Source organism: Aythya marila, assembly GCF_965140915.1.
Source record: "Aythya marila genome assembly, chromosome: 16".
In the NCBI taxonomy this organism is placed as follows: domain Eukaryota; kingdom Metazoa; phylum Chordata; class Aves; order Anseriformes; family Anatidae; genus Aythya; species Aythya marila.
Window position 1 is genome coordinate 11,777,160 of NC_139057.1, and position 12,193 is coordinate 11,789,352.

General features: G+C 38.1%; 1 protein-coding gene across 2 annotated transcripts; it reads left to right on the forward strand.

Moving 5' to 3' along the window:
* The first annotated feature begins 91 nt into the window (after nucleotides 1-91).
* Nucleotides 92-10,814, forward strand: IFT52 (intraflagellar transport 52). 2 transcript variants are annotated; one of them, XR_014318579.1, is made up of 13 exons: nucleotides 92-311; nucleotides 638-725; nucleotides 983-1,112; nucleotides 2,083-2,158; nucleotides 2,246-2,317; nucleotides 3,197-3,323; nucleotides 5,288-5,374; nucleotides 6,004-6,072; nucleotides 6,765-6,919; nucleotides 7,907-7,994; nucleotides 9,131-9,239; nucleotides 9,327-9,556; nucleotides 9,775-9,908. XR_014318579.1 is itself a non-coding variant. In XM_082772997.1 (13 exons), exons 1-13 carry the CDS (start codon nucleotides 187-189, stop codon nucleotides 10,548-10,550), a joined length of 1,320 nt encoding a protein of 439 aa, XP_082629123.1. In that variant the 5' UTR covers nucleotides 92-186; the 3' UTR covers nucleotides 10,551-10,814. The 2 variants fall into 2 exon arrangements, 1 of the variants encoding a protein (XP_082629123.1); XM_082772997.1 differs by lacking the exon at nucleotides 9,327-9,556 and adding an exon at nucleotides 10,503-10,814 and having other exon boundaries at nucleotides 9,775-9,920.
* The last annotated feature ends 1,379 nt before the right edge of the window (nucleotides 10,815-12,193 follow it).

Below are 12,193 nucleotides of genomic sequence, written 5' to 3' on the forward strand. Positions count from 1 at the left end.
GGAACGGAGCAAACCACCGCGACGACCCCCAGCGCGCGGGGGGGGGGGGGGCGGCTCCCACGCGTGCGCGGTGCTGGGCGGCGGGGAACGGCCGAGCCTGGAGCGGCCCCGGCCCCGGCCCCGGTCCCGGTCGGCGGCGCGGCTCCTCCCGGCCGCTGCTCCCCGGCCTTCCCGCAGCTGATCCGCATGGAGAAGGGCCCGCGGAACGGGAACGCCATCGCCTTCAACGCGTCCAAGGGGGAGGCCTTCACGCCCACCAGCAACTACAAGGCCTGGCGCAAGAGGCTGCGGGGGAACTGGAGGATCCTGAGGTGAGGGCGGCGGCGGGGGGCAGGTCCGGAGGGAAAAGGAGAAAGGAGGAGACCTGCTTGGTGCAAATTTTAACAGCAGTTGTGGTTTGTATCAGTTCTGGAGCAAAAAATTAGTATATCTTTAGAGGTTCTTTGCGATTTAATAGGTTCAGATTTCTAAGGGTTATCGTCACTCTGGTTACCAACTTTAAACCAACACAAAAGGTTGTGAAGCGACTAAAGTAATCGGCTTTGTTTCTGGTTCTTTGAGGGAAAAAAAAAAAAAAATAAAGTTGTGGTTCAGGATCGCATCCCCAAATAACGTTTTCTTACTGATCTATCCGTAGCTTAAAAGATGAGATCACATCTGAGAAGCTGTTCGGGGTGAGGCTGTGGATAACGGCTGGTCCAAGAGAAAAGTTCAGTGTTGCTGAGGTAAGGAGTCAGGGCTTGTTGGCACGTGTGGTGTATTTAAGACTGGCTTAATGTGAAATAAAAAAGAACAGTAAAGGAGAATTACTCCTTTATACGAATTTACACAAATTAAGATTTGACTGCTTTTCTAATAGGATCATTCAAGTTCATTGCAAGTAGTCAGACTCATTTACCTTCCTTCATCTCGGTACAACTTCTTGCAGTCTTGCTTTTAGCTTCTTTCATGTACGTTTTTCTGGATGTTTGTTGTCTTTTAGTTTTTGGTTCTGAAGAAATTCCTGGAGGATGGTGGAGCCATCCTGGTGATGCTGAGAGAAGGCGGGGAGTCCCGATCTGGCACAAATATTAACTTTTTGTTAGAAGAATATGGAATCGTTTTCAATAATGGTAATGGGGCTCACTGATGCCTTTTATTCTTACATTTTTAGCAAAATCAAAAGGGCAGGTTCAGTCTTTGTAGGTATGAGCCTTATAGATCCCTCTCACAAAGTATATTTTTGTACCTTTTCGAGGTATTTTCTCCTGAAATCTGTATGTGCGTGGAAGCCTAATAGTGAAGCACACCAAGAGCTTTCCATGGATGTGGGAACTTGACAGCAACAAGTGGCTTGATAGCAACTCAGCCATCTCTGTGCCTTTGCTATATTTGACAGCTTTGATGGAATTTACTAAAATAAAATTACTACTAATTACATTTATTGGTTAAAAGGCCTTTCACTTTAGAAATTTGTTTCCACACATTTTAATGAGTTGAATCACTCCATGCTCACCCTAAATCAACAGTGGCACTTTCCTTTAGCAGACCAGTAAAATGCCATTTCTTATTTTTTTTACAGCCAAAGTATATAAATCAGCAGTGTGTGTCAGTGTACATGTAATATTTTTGGGCTCTTTGGTGGTATTTGCTTCCTTAGACTGTGTTTTTTTTTTTTTTTTTTTTTTTTGTTTGTTTGTTTGAATCAACCCTATGAGCTTCATGCTTTTGGAAGATAGATTAAAAAATAACTTGAACTTGACAAACTTGACACGTATTCTTTTAATTTGATTTGTTGTTTTTGTTTTTTTTTATCTGTAGAAGTGTGGAAGACATGGAGATGTTTATTTTTTATATTTTTATTTGAACTTTTAAATGTATTCCTGTTCTAAACCTTTAAGTGCAAAAGGAAACGGTAGTGAAGGCTGATTTGAATGCTGGTCTGAATTCTTTTGAGAGCTGCATGCCAGTGTTGTGGTGGTAGAAGCAAACATCCAGGGAAGCCAAGAACTATACTCATTTTACATTGCTATGTCTGGCATATTGATCAGTTAAGATGTAAATTTGCTATTATTTATTTATTTATTTATTTTTTAATTCAAGATGCCGTTGTAAGAAATGTATATTACAAGTACCACCACCCGAAAGAAGCTCTGATCTCTGATGGAGTTTTGAATAGGTAAATATTTTGGTTGTATGAACCTTTACAGTGAGCTCTGTTAATCCATCATTTGTTCACTAGGTTTTGCTTTTCAATATGTTTTAGGGGAATCAGTGAAGCTGCAAGAAAAACAGCACTTGAGACAACAGATGAAGATGGAAGCATACGCAACTTGCAGTGAGTGTTTTCCTTTCAGGTAGCTGCTGTGAAAAGATTTAGCCTAACTCAATTAGCAGACTCGTAATCTAGCAGGAGTTTATTTCATTTGTGTTGAGGTTTTCTAACGTGTTTATGTCAGCGTCTTGCTCCTCAAGGATATATCTGGAAAGGAGACTGTTTAGTAACTCTTGATAGCCACTTAAGGAGCAGGAGTGATAGATCTTGAGGTGAATTATTACTCTCCTGACCAGATCCTTTTTTTTTTTTTCCCTCATCTGTAGATCTGAGTTTTATTAAACAGCATAAATGTGAATAAGCTATAGGTAGTGGGTGGTCTGGCTGTAGACAAGAGGAACACAGCAATTTTTAGAGTTTTACTCCAGGTTAAGATAGACATTTGTTATAATTTTTAACTTTCTGTCTGTACCGCGCTATTCTGCAGAGAAGTGAGAAGGTATTGAGAAGAATACGTTTTTTCCATAAATAACTTCATATGTTTGTATTCTTTCTTTCTGCTGGTTTATAGACTAATAAGTAACTGTGTGGTTGTGTACAAGGAAAAATGTAAGTGTAAAAGCATTTAATACAGTTTTGTTTCAGAATATATATTTGTCTATGAGTTTAATGGCCCTGCACTTCTCTCAGATACAGGACAAACAGAAATCAAAAGCAATCTTTGTTACATGAGACGAGTTGTCAACCTGGGAATGCCTGTAGAAGGAGACTAAAATGTCATTTTAATGATCTGAATTTTTCAAAGCATGGCTTTTGACGTTCCATCACCAGCGTACAATTAAACTGCTCAGTTTAGGCAGATAAACTGAGTCTTATAAGTATGTCCAGCCTACCTGATACATGCAGGTAGTTTTTTTCAGGATGTTTTGTATTTCTTTGCAGAGGTCTCACTTTCGTGTATCCATTTGGTGCCACGTTGAATGTGATGAAACCAGCGGTGGCTATTTTGTCAACGGGATCTGTCTGCTTCCCACTCAACAGGCCTATTCTTGCTTTCTATCAACATGAGGTATGATTCTTCATGAAACAAACCATGCATTCAGCCCCAGCTCCCCACAAAAATTGTGGTTTTTGTTTTTTATTTTATTTTTTTTTCCAGGAGCACTAGGGAAGACTATTTATTTATTAGGGTGCCAGAGGGATATTTTTAGTTCTTCTGTAATGTTTCATGGTTTTGTTCTGTTATTTTTTTTTCTTCATAATTTTAGTGACTGTTTAATGAGATTACTGGTTTCATTAATACCAAGTTAAGGAAGAGGATCTGTCCTTTGTTAGTTTATTAAAAATAAATCAATTTTGAAAACTAAGTAGTAGTAGATGGGTACAACAAATTAATATTTCTCCTGGATATAATCACATTAGCACACATTTTACTGTGCAGATGAGTTGCTAACACTACCGTGTTTTTTGATGTATTAGGTAGGAAGGTGATTTTATTTTATTTTTTATTTTATGAGGATGCCACTATTCATTTTTCCATGTTGTTGCTGAAATGTACCCTGTAAATCAAAGACCATATGGCAGCGTGAAGTGAATTTACAAGTACACTTACTGCTTGCATTTTATCTGCAGCTGTCAGAAGATAAAATAAAATCCCTCTCCAGACACAATATTTGTACGTAGATCCTATGGGCCTGTAGGCTCATGCCTAACCTTGCACCCATGATAATCTTGAAGTGATTTGCATTACTGTAAAAAAAAGCTGTCTTTGTAATGTAAGTCATCTAGGTTATGTAAAGCCATAACTTTAGAAGTGTTACTAAAAAAACCTTTAGAAGTGTTAGAAGAAAGTGTTTTTTTTTTTTTTTTTTTCTGAGAATTGTAACAGCTACATTAATCTGGAAGTGAAATCCACATAACTTGTTTGTACCTCCAAGAGGCTTTTTGCATGGGTTGATCACCGAAATGGAAACCATTACACATCATGCAGGTAGTTCTTCCTGCAATAAAATACCCTAATGTGAACGTCAAATAGATGCTATCATTTTTCCTTGTCTAGTTTGCAGAAGTTGTAGACAAAAAGGTAGAAGATGAAGCCAGAGACAGGGGTTCTCTTTCAGGCAGAGCAGAGAAACTTGTCAGAAGGAAAACAAAATCTCTTGGAGCAAAGAAGAGATACAGTAATGAACAGCAACAGAAAGTGAAGGAGTAGAAAGTAAGAGCAGAGGATGCTGTCTAGTTACACTGTTGTGGACAAAGTGTGTGGAATTCAAGTTAAAACTTTGTTTGCAAAACATGGAGTAAGAAACATCAGAAATTGTTAGGCTGGAGCTCTGTCTGAGGTGTCTTCAAACTCATTACAGCGGTCTTTATGCTTATGTTATGCTGCGAGTCTCACAGTTGGCGCAGGGAGCATACAGGCTTTTTTGTTCTGTTGAACACTTACTATATTTTATACGTGTCCTTGTGGAAGGATTCAGATTAGAGAAGAATTCCAAAGATGTTTCATGAATGCATTTTCATGCATGTTTGATTTAGCTAAATGAAAATAAAACAACCAGAACATTTTGCATTTTTCATATTAGAAATAATGAAATTGCCAAACTCTTCTCTCATTAAGTGATGTGCATATTTGCTATATTGACACGTGCACGTGTCATTGTCCTTCAGGTTTGCATTCATTTACTTAATTCTTTTTTGCTTCATGGAAAAAATATTTTTTTCTGCAAAAATAACCTATGTGCAGCTACTGTTGATGGTACTGGGATTTTGTTTATTACCAGCCAGTTGTCTTTCTAATCTTATGAAGTGCAGATCAGTATTTTTTGTAATTTTATGCGCCTTAAGAGCATATGTTCTTTTAATAATGCTGAGCTCTTGTGAGCTTGCCATGTTTGAAACTGCCTTTGGCACTACTTATTCCAAAATCTCGTATTTCTTTAAATTGCTTTGTAATTGGATGCCATTAACAATTGCCTCGAAAACTATGATTTGGAAGGGTTTTTTTTGCTATGTTGTATTCTTTATTGATAGAGTAAAGGTGGAAAGATGGCAGCACTGGGATCTTGCCACATGTTCAGTGATCAATATTTAGATAAAGAAGAAAACGGTAAGATCATGGTAAGTTAAAAAAAATAATAATAATAATTACAGCAGTTCTAAAGAAATCCAAGCTTACCAAGTTCGTCTTAAAGCTTAGAGCAAGAAATTGATTCAGTGCGGAGATTCTGACCCTGTGCTAACGTCCTGGGGACTTGGTCAGAGCACAAGTAACAGGAAGGAGTTTTTAAAGACACAGCTTACGTTATAGGACTCTGAAAACCTTTTCCTATTTCTGTTCACCACTTTATTGTTATTAAAATGGTCAGTAGCTCTTTTATTTATTTATTACTGTTTCATAGTTTCTTCAGTGCTTTATTATTGCTTTATGATTAATAAACCTTTGCATATATAGCTCCTGATATGTGGTGATCACAATGCACTTTCCAAAGTGCACTGTATAACATTATGTGTGAACAGGGTGTTTTCCTGAAAGCACACATCTCACACAAAGTATGCTCATTGTCACGACTCATTGCTTCCCTAAGCAAATACGTATAAAGTTTGTATTTTATCCCTAGATATTATTTGACTCATTACCCATTTTTTCTTTTTCTCTGCATTTAATTTATTAAATTAAATTACGAATGTTTAAGTACTATAGCAGATTACTCAGACTTTCCTGAAATTAAGGTTTTACCCTTCCCCAGGATGTGCTTTTCCAGTGGCTTACAACATCAGATGTCCATTTAAACCAGATGGATATGGAGGACCCTGAGGTAAGAGAGATCCATCACATGGAAGTAAATAATAGTGTAATCCAGCAGCACCTGTTTTGCCAAAACATGTATTTAGAGCGAAATGGCTAACAGCTAGGTGAATACCATCATTGTTACACACCCTTTATTCAAGGGATGAGGTTGAGTAGACAGATGGACTGGGCATGAAATATAAATTGAAAAAACTTATGTGTTAGATTTAGATTGGTGCTTATTGGTACAGTTTCAGTGAAAAGCTCTTCCCAATTTGCCTGTGTTTATGAGATTATTTGCTGGTCCAGGTTAGTATGTATGCACTTTAGTTTATATCAAATCTAGTTTAGGTTATTTTTTCTTAACTCGCATATGCAAATGTTATTTTTATTTGGAAATATGAAAAAATGTATACTCTTTATGCATAAAAAGAACAAGTCTTGCACAGTTGACTATTTAGCTGTCCTTTTTTTTTACTTTAACAAGAATTAACAGAAATTCAGACAGTCCATTCATGTGGCAAGTAGTTCTACAACTAATATAGCAGAATTTGCACAGTTTCCCGATCTAGTAATCTGCACTGCAAAAGGTCATACCCGGTGAAGAGTGAAATAATTACTTATGGATGAGATTTTAGGTGAGGTATAAACTAGAAAGAGGCTATGTAAATGGATTGCTCTTTTTAAATCATAACAGTGTGTGTCTGTGCGTATGTTCAGATTTCAGACTATACCATGCTCCCAGATACAGCTGCGCTGTCTGAACAACTGCGAGTCTGTCTGCAAGAAGGAGATGAGAACCCAAGAGACTTCACAAAGCTGTTTGATACATCCCTTTATCAGCTGGATACAACTGCCCTCCCTGCAGTTATCAAGTCAGCAGCTGTGAATTTTTTATTTAATTATTTTTGCATTCTGTATTCTGCGTTTTCTGCTTGTGTGTACTCAGTCTCTTCTGCTCCTAAGCAGACAGAGCTGTAGGCAGCGTTCTGAATATGGATATACCAGAGGTTTGGGCATGACATTGGTTTGTTCTTGCTTCTTCTTCTAGCTGTAGTTTCTGATGTTCTTTTTTTCCTTTTTCTTGCTATTGCTGACTCAGTGAGCTGATATTTTTTATAGAACTGTCTGCAGTGACACTGGGTACTTTCTGAAGTGATAACTGAGAGTGAGTTGTATTTCCACTTACATATTACTTGGCGTTGGCTGAAGCTGAATTTCATTCACCTTTGCATTTCCCAATAATTCCGGCTTGAGATTTATCTGTTGCTGAGTTTTATCAGTTTTGTAGCACTAGCAGCTTTGTCTCTTATAACTCACATTATCTAGGTCACGTATGAACACGTTGAATAATAGCAGACTTAACACAGATTTCATGAAACTCCAGTCTTGCAGACACTTTGTTCCTGCTCCATATTTATTGTATTTTCAATAGATGTGAATTCATCTTGAGATTTTTCTTCTGATCCCATAACAAGTATTTTTTGTAAAACTAGTTTGAAATCAGCTGGTTTTGAACTGGATTACTTTTTCCTCATGCACATTCATCTCTTTAAAAGTTGTTTGAAGAATTGAGAGATGTGACTTCCTTCTTTTTCCTCATCTGATATATCCAGCTATCATTATTGTCTTCTCAGGCGTAATTTTAACTTACTTGTTTGCTTTAGAAGTCAGCTATTACCGATACGTAGTTCTCTGGGGTCCTTCAAACATTATACGTCCCAGTTTTATGCTATTACTTTGTGCAAAATGTTGGCGCTGGTATTTTGTAAAAATTAACTTCTGTAGCCTTTAATGCATGCAAATGGAAATGCATGGTGTGTTACTTCTCCTGTCACACTGTATCTTCTTCTGTGCTGCAGAGCTTATGAACAGCTGAATGTGAAGCATGAACCTCTCCAACTTATACAACCTCAATTTGAGACTCCGCTACCTGCCCTCCAGCCAGCTGTAAGTAAAATCTCCATGCTGATAAAGGATATGGAGAGTCTTTGTTTCATATAATAACTCTCATTTCCATATTTCTTTTAAAGAAGAGAGAGAAATGCTGTAGTAATAATTAATGACTTAGGAGATGAATACATTGCAAAATCTTTTAAGGAGTTCTTATTTATGCTTTTCAAGTTCTGTTGATAAGAATTCAAATGTAGCATCTGGTACCATAGCTTAACTTTCCTGGAGAGCTCAGAATGCCTTGCGTATATAATTCCTTCAGCCAACTACCTGCTCCCAGTCCTGTGAGCCACTGGGGTTTGGCTTTTACCTTTTACTGTGAAAACAGAAGGTGGCATTTCAGAAAGCAATGTATTGTAAGCAATACACTGACTGCTGCCAGGGGAGGAGCCAGTCTGCCCTGCTATTCTTCCATCTTCTGCATCTGTTCAGGAAGTAGAAAGTGAAATAGCTTTTTGACAGCAAAGGCTGGCCAACCTTTTACCAGCAGAGATTTTGCTGGCAGCAACAGGAGCTACTGCAGTGTCAAACTTTCTCAAAATGCAGGTATCTGACTTTTGCCATCGTGGCTCCATGCTTTTTTGTCTTGGCCACTGAGGAAACGTTACTGTGATGCTGACAGCTGCAGGGATGCAACTCAAAGTAGTGTCTCATGTGCTGCTTTTTTTTAAATGTGTTCATTTAGAAATAAAGCACCTGTAAGCCCTTTTAACAGTTACTCTTGTGGCATAGGTGGTGACTGCATAAAAAAGAAAATACCCTTACCAGAATTAATGGAGATAGGTTTCAGTGTGAGTTGTTATGGCCTGCTTAGTGCCTTGACTATCTGAATGCTAAATAAACCTGTATCTCCTGGAACAAAATTAAAAACAAACCATGCAAATGCAGCATGTCTAGTTATGGTGCTAGGTGATAACTCTGGCATACTGATGACTAAATTCTTTTGGAGTATTCAATTATTTTTATGAAATACAAATTGAATTTTTAAAAGGTTGTACTTTTGTACTCTGGGCTTTGGAGTTGCTTTTGACTTTATAATAGGTTTCTTGAAGTCCAGTCTAAACCTGTTATTTTTGAGATTTGTGAAGTATAAGAAAACTAATTGTCAATAAATTGTGCTGATTCTCTTCAAGGTTTTTCCACCTGCTTTCAGAGAGTTGCCTCCTCCTCCTCTGGAGCTGTTTGACTTGGATGAAACCTTTTCATCTGAGAAAACTCGTCTTGCAGAGATTACAAACAAATGTAAGCAGAGCAAACTGATTGTTTACACACACTTCTTTATACGTTTTTGGAGAGAAATAGAAATCCACATGGAATTTGGTTCCACAGGTTTCATGGAAATCCACCGTTGTAATTCTGGGCCAAGATTGCTCTGGGCCTTGGAAGTTGATACATGGCTTACTGGTCTTGAAAACATCAGGTAGCAGCAGTGCAGTTTCGTTTTCCTCGTTCAAGTAGACATATGACTTGGAAGGCCTGCTGTCAGAGTTGCTGGCTTCCTTTTCAGTTATTTTGGGGAATGCTTTTTGAAGTTAGCAGTGCAGTAACTCGCACTGTCGGTAAGTACCTGGTAAGATTATTCTTAACACACCTTAACTTGAAACAAGAAGAGAAAGTACTAGCTGCAGAAATACATCACGGCTAGTCCTCTGAACTTATTTGTAAGATTCCCCAGGATACGAAAAATGAATGGAGATTGGTATTTAGTATATTTTTGCCCAGGCAGCACGGGTGTGTGTGATGTTCAACTGCCCCCTTCCTTGGGATGCTTTTTTAGGTACTGACGATGACCTGGAGTTTTATATACGGAAATGTGGCGATATCCTAGGAGTAACAAGTAAACTCCCAAAGGAGAAGCAGGATGCCAAAAATATACTGGAGTATATCTTCTTCCAAGTGGTTGAGTTCAAGAAACTGAATCAGGTATTTTTAATAACAGAATTACAAGTGAATTATTAGTAGCATCAGCCAGCACCGAAGCATCTTTGTAGCACCTGTGCTTGTTACGCTCAGGCAATGCAGCAATGTGTTAAGGCATCTGATGTGTGATAAAGCAAGCCAGTGAAGTTTGATCCAGAATGCTTATGACTGGTAATCTGTATGAGAATGTGTAATGCTCAATTTATTAAGTCTCCCATTTATTTTAGTTGGGGGATTAATACATGCAAGTGCACTTTGGGTAATTTCAGCTAAATCCAGTTCATTTAATTGTGCACTATGATAAAGCAGTGTGGCCTCACCAGTGTTTGCAGTGCTTGTTAATGCTACAATGTAGATGTGAAAGCAGCATTGTTACTGCCAGGGAGCCTTGTGTCACCCTCAGTTTGATGCTTCTGTTTGGCAGATCAGATGTTTTTGCTAACAAGTATTCCCAGCTTCTCAAATAGTCTATTTATGATGAAAATCTGATTTTTTTATAGTTACAGTTATTGTATACAAATTATTATATACAATTTCTATAGTTAAAATCCTTCTGGTTTTGTTTCTGCTTTTCCCTTCCCTAAGGAACACGATACTGACACAAGTGAAGCTGGATTCCAGAATGGGAACTGAGACCTGGCTTTCCTCAGATTGAGATGGATCCTAGTACAGACGTGCTTATCACCTTTCTTCAACCTCTGTGTTCGGTGCAGTGATTGGACTGTCTCGCTGGTTCACTGAATGTTTGGATCAGTTCTGTGTGGTAGTTTGGACAACTAATGCCTTTTGAGGAGGTGTTTGTATTTTACAAGCACTTTCCAAATAATTCCTTGTTTTTTACTTCTTTATTGAAACTGTAATTTTGTAATATATATATATATATATATAAAAATCTTGTTCTAAGAACATAGTTTTGGTCCTTCTTTTATTTATTTTTTTGTAGCAGCGCTTACTGTGGGTTCCTTTGGCGTACATGTAGCCATTAGTTGCACTGTGGGGAAAGTTTTTTGGTTTGACTTGTGAACTGGAGAAGAAAATACAGCCATAAATTCAGGAGATGCTGAAAAGATGCTGCTCTGTCACCCCGTGGCAGTCATCTTATGGCTTTCTGTCTAAGTCAACCAAGAGGAGGTGGGTTTGTTACTGTAGAAGGAAAATATTTCTTGCCAGGGAGGGGAGGACTTGAAATTCAGCACCGAAGACATTGCTGCACATCACTGCCTCATACAAGATTGGAAAAACATCATGAAAAGGAGGGACAGTGTTTGGATTAAAAAGACTTTAAGATTTGACGGCTCACTATTACAAAAGTGTGATACTGTGCAGAAAGCTCAGGAATATTTTTACTTAAAATTATTCCTAGAGAAAGGGAGCCAGGTATTGCATAAGAATGGAAACTCAAGTGAAATTCATTGGCCATGCCATGCTGAAGCTCAGTGCACAGCAAAAATAGAGCCAAGGGTACGAGGGGTGAGAGGAACAGACTTGTCAATATTATTAACACCAAATGTCTTTGTTGCTAAAGTTTTTTTTTTTCTATCAACACTGCAAGATTGCCCTTGATTTCCCTCAAAAAAAAAAAAAAAAAAAAAAGTATTTAATCTGACCCCAAACTGTGAAACTTGAATTTTTCCTCCACTCAGGCATTCCATGCAACTTGTGAGACTGTGCCTTATATGGCTCTGCCATGGTTTTTAATCTCAAAGCTGCTTTTTTTTTTTTTTTTTTCCCTTAGAAGATAGTACATCTTTTTTTTTTCCCCTTAAAACCCACTCATTTTACACTCTTTAATGTTTTGGATGCCAATGTGGCACAGACTTTCCTAGAGCAGGTTCCCCAAAGCACCTACTCAGTCACTGATGAGGTGAGATGTGCCGATATACTATTGACAGAAGCGGTTGTATCTCTGCACACTTTGCAGACGTTCCTTTGTCAAAGCAGCACGTTTTAAATTTTTCATTTCTTCCTCTTTCATTTATTTTTCTTTAGTGACATGCTTGTGCTTTTCACACACAGCAGCACTTCGTACATTCCAGCTACAGATTTACATAATAAGCTTTATCTTTCCCCTCCAGTATCAATACCAACCAGTCAACCGGCACAGACTGCAGTTGAACCAAACAACTGTGATCTTCTTGCTAATTATAGGTCTGCTTTGTACTGTTCTTTGGTGTTTAGACTTCAAACTGTAAATACATTCTCTCTGTGTCCCTTTTCAGAGTTGTTTTGTCACCTGTTCCTGATGTCCCAACATGTTTTTTAGTAAAAAGTCATCG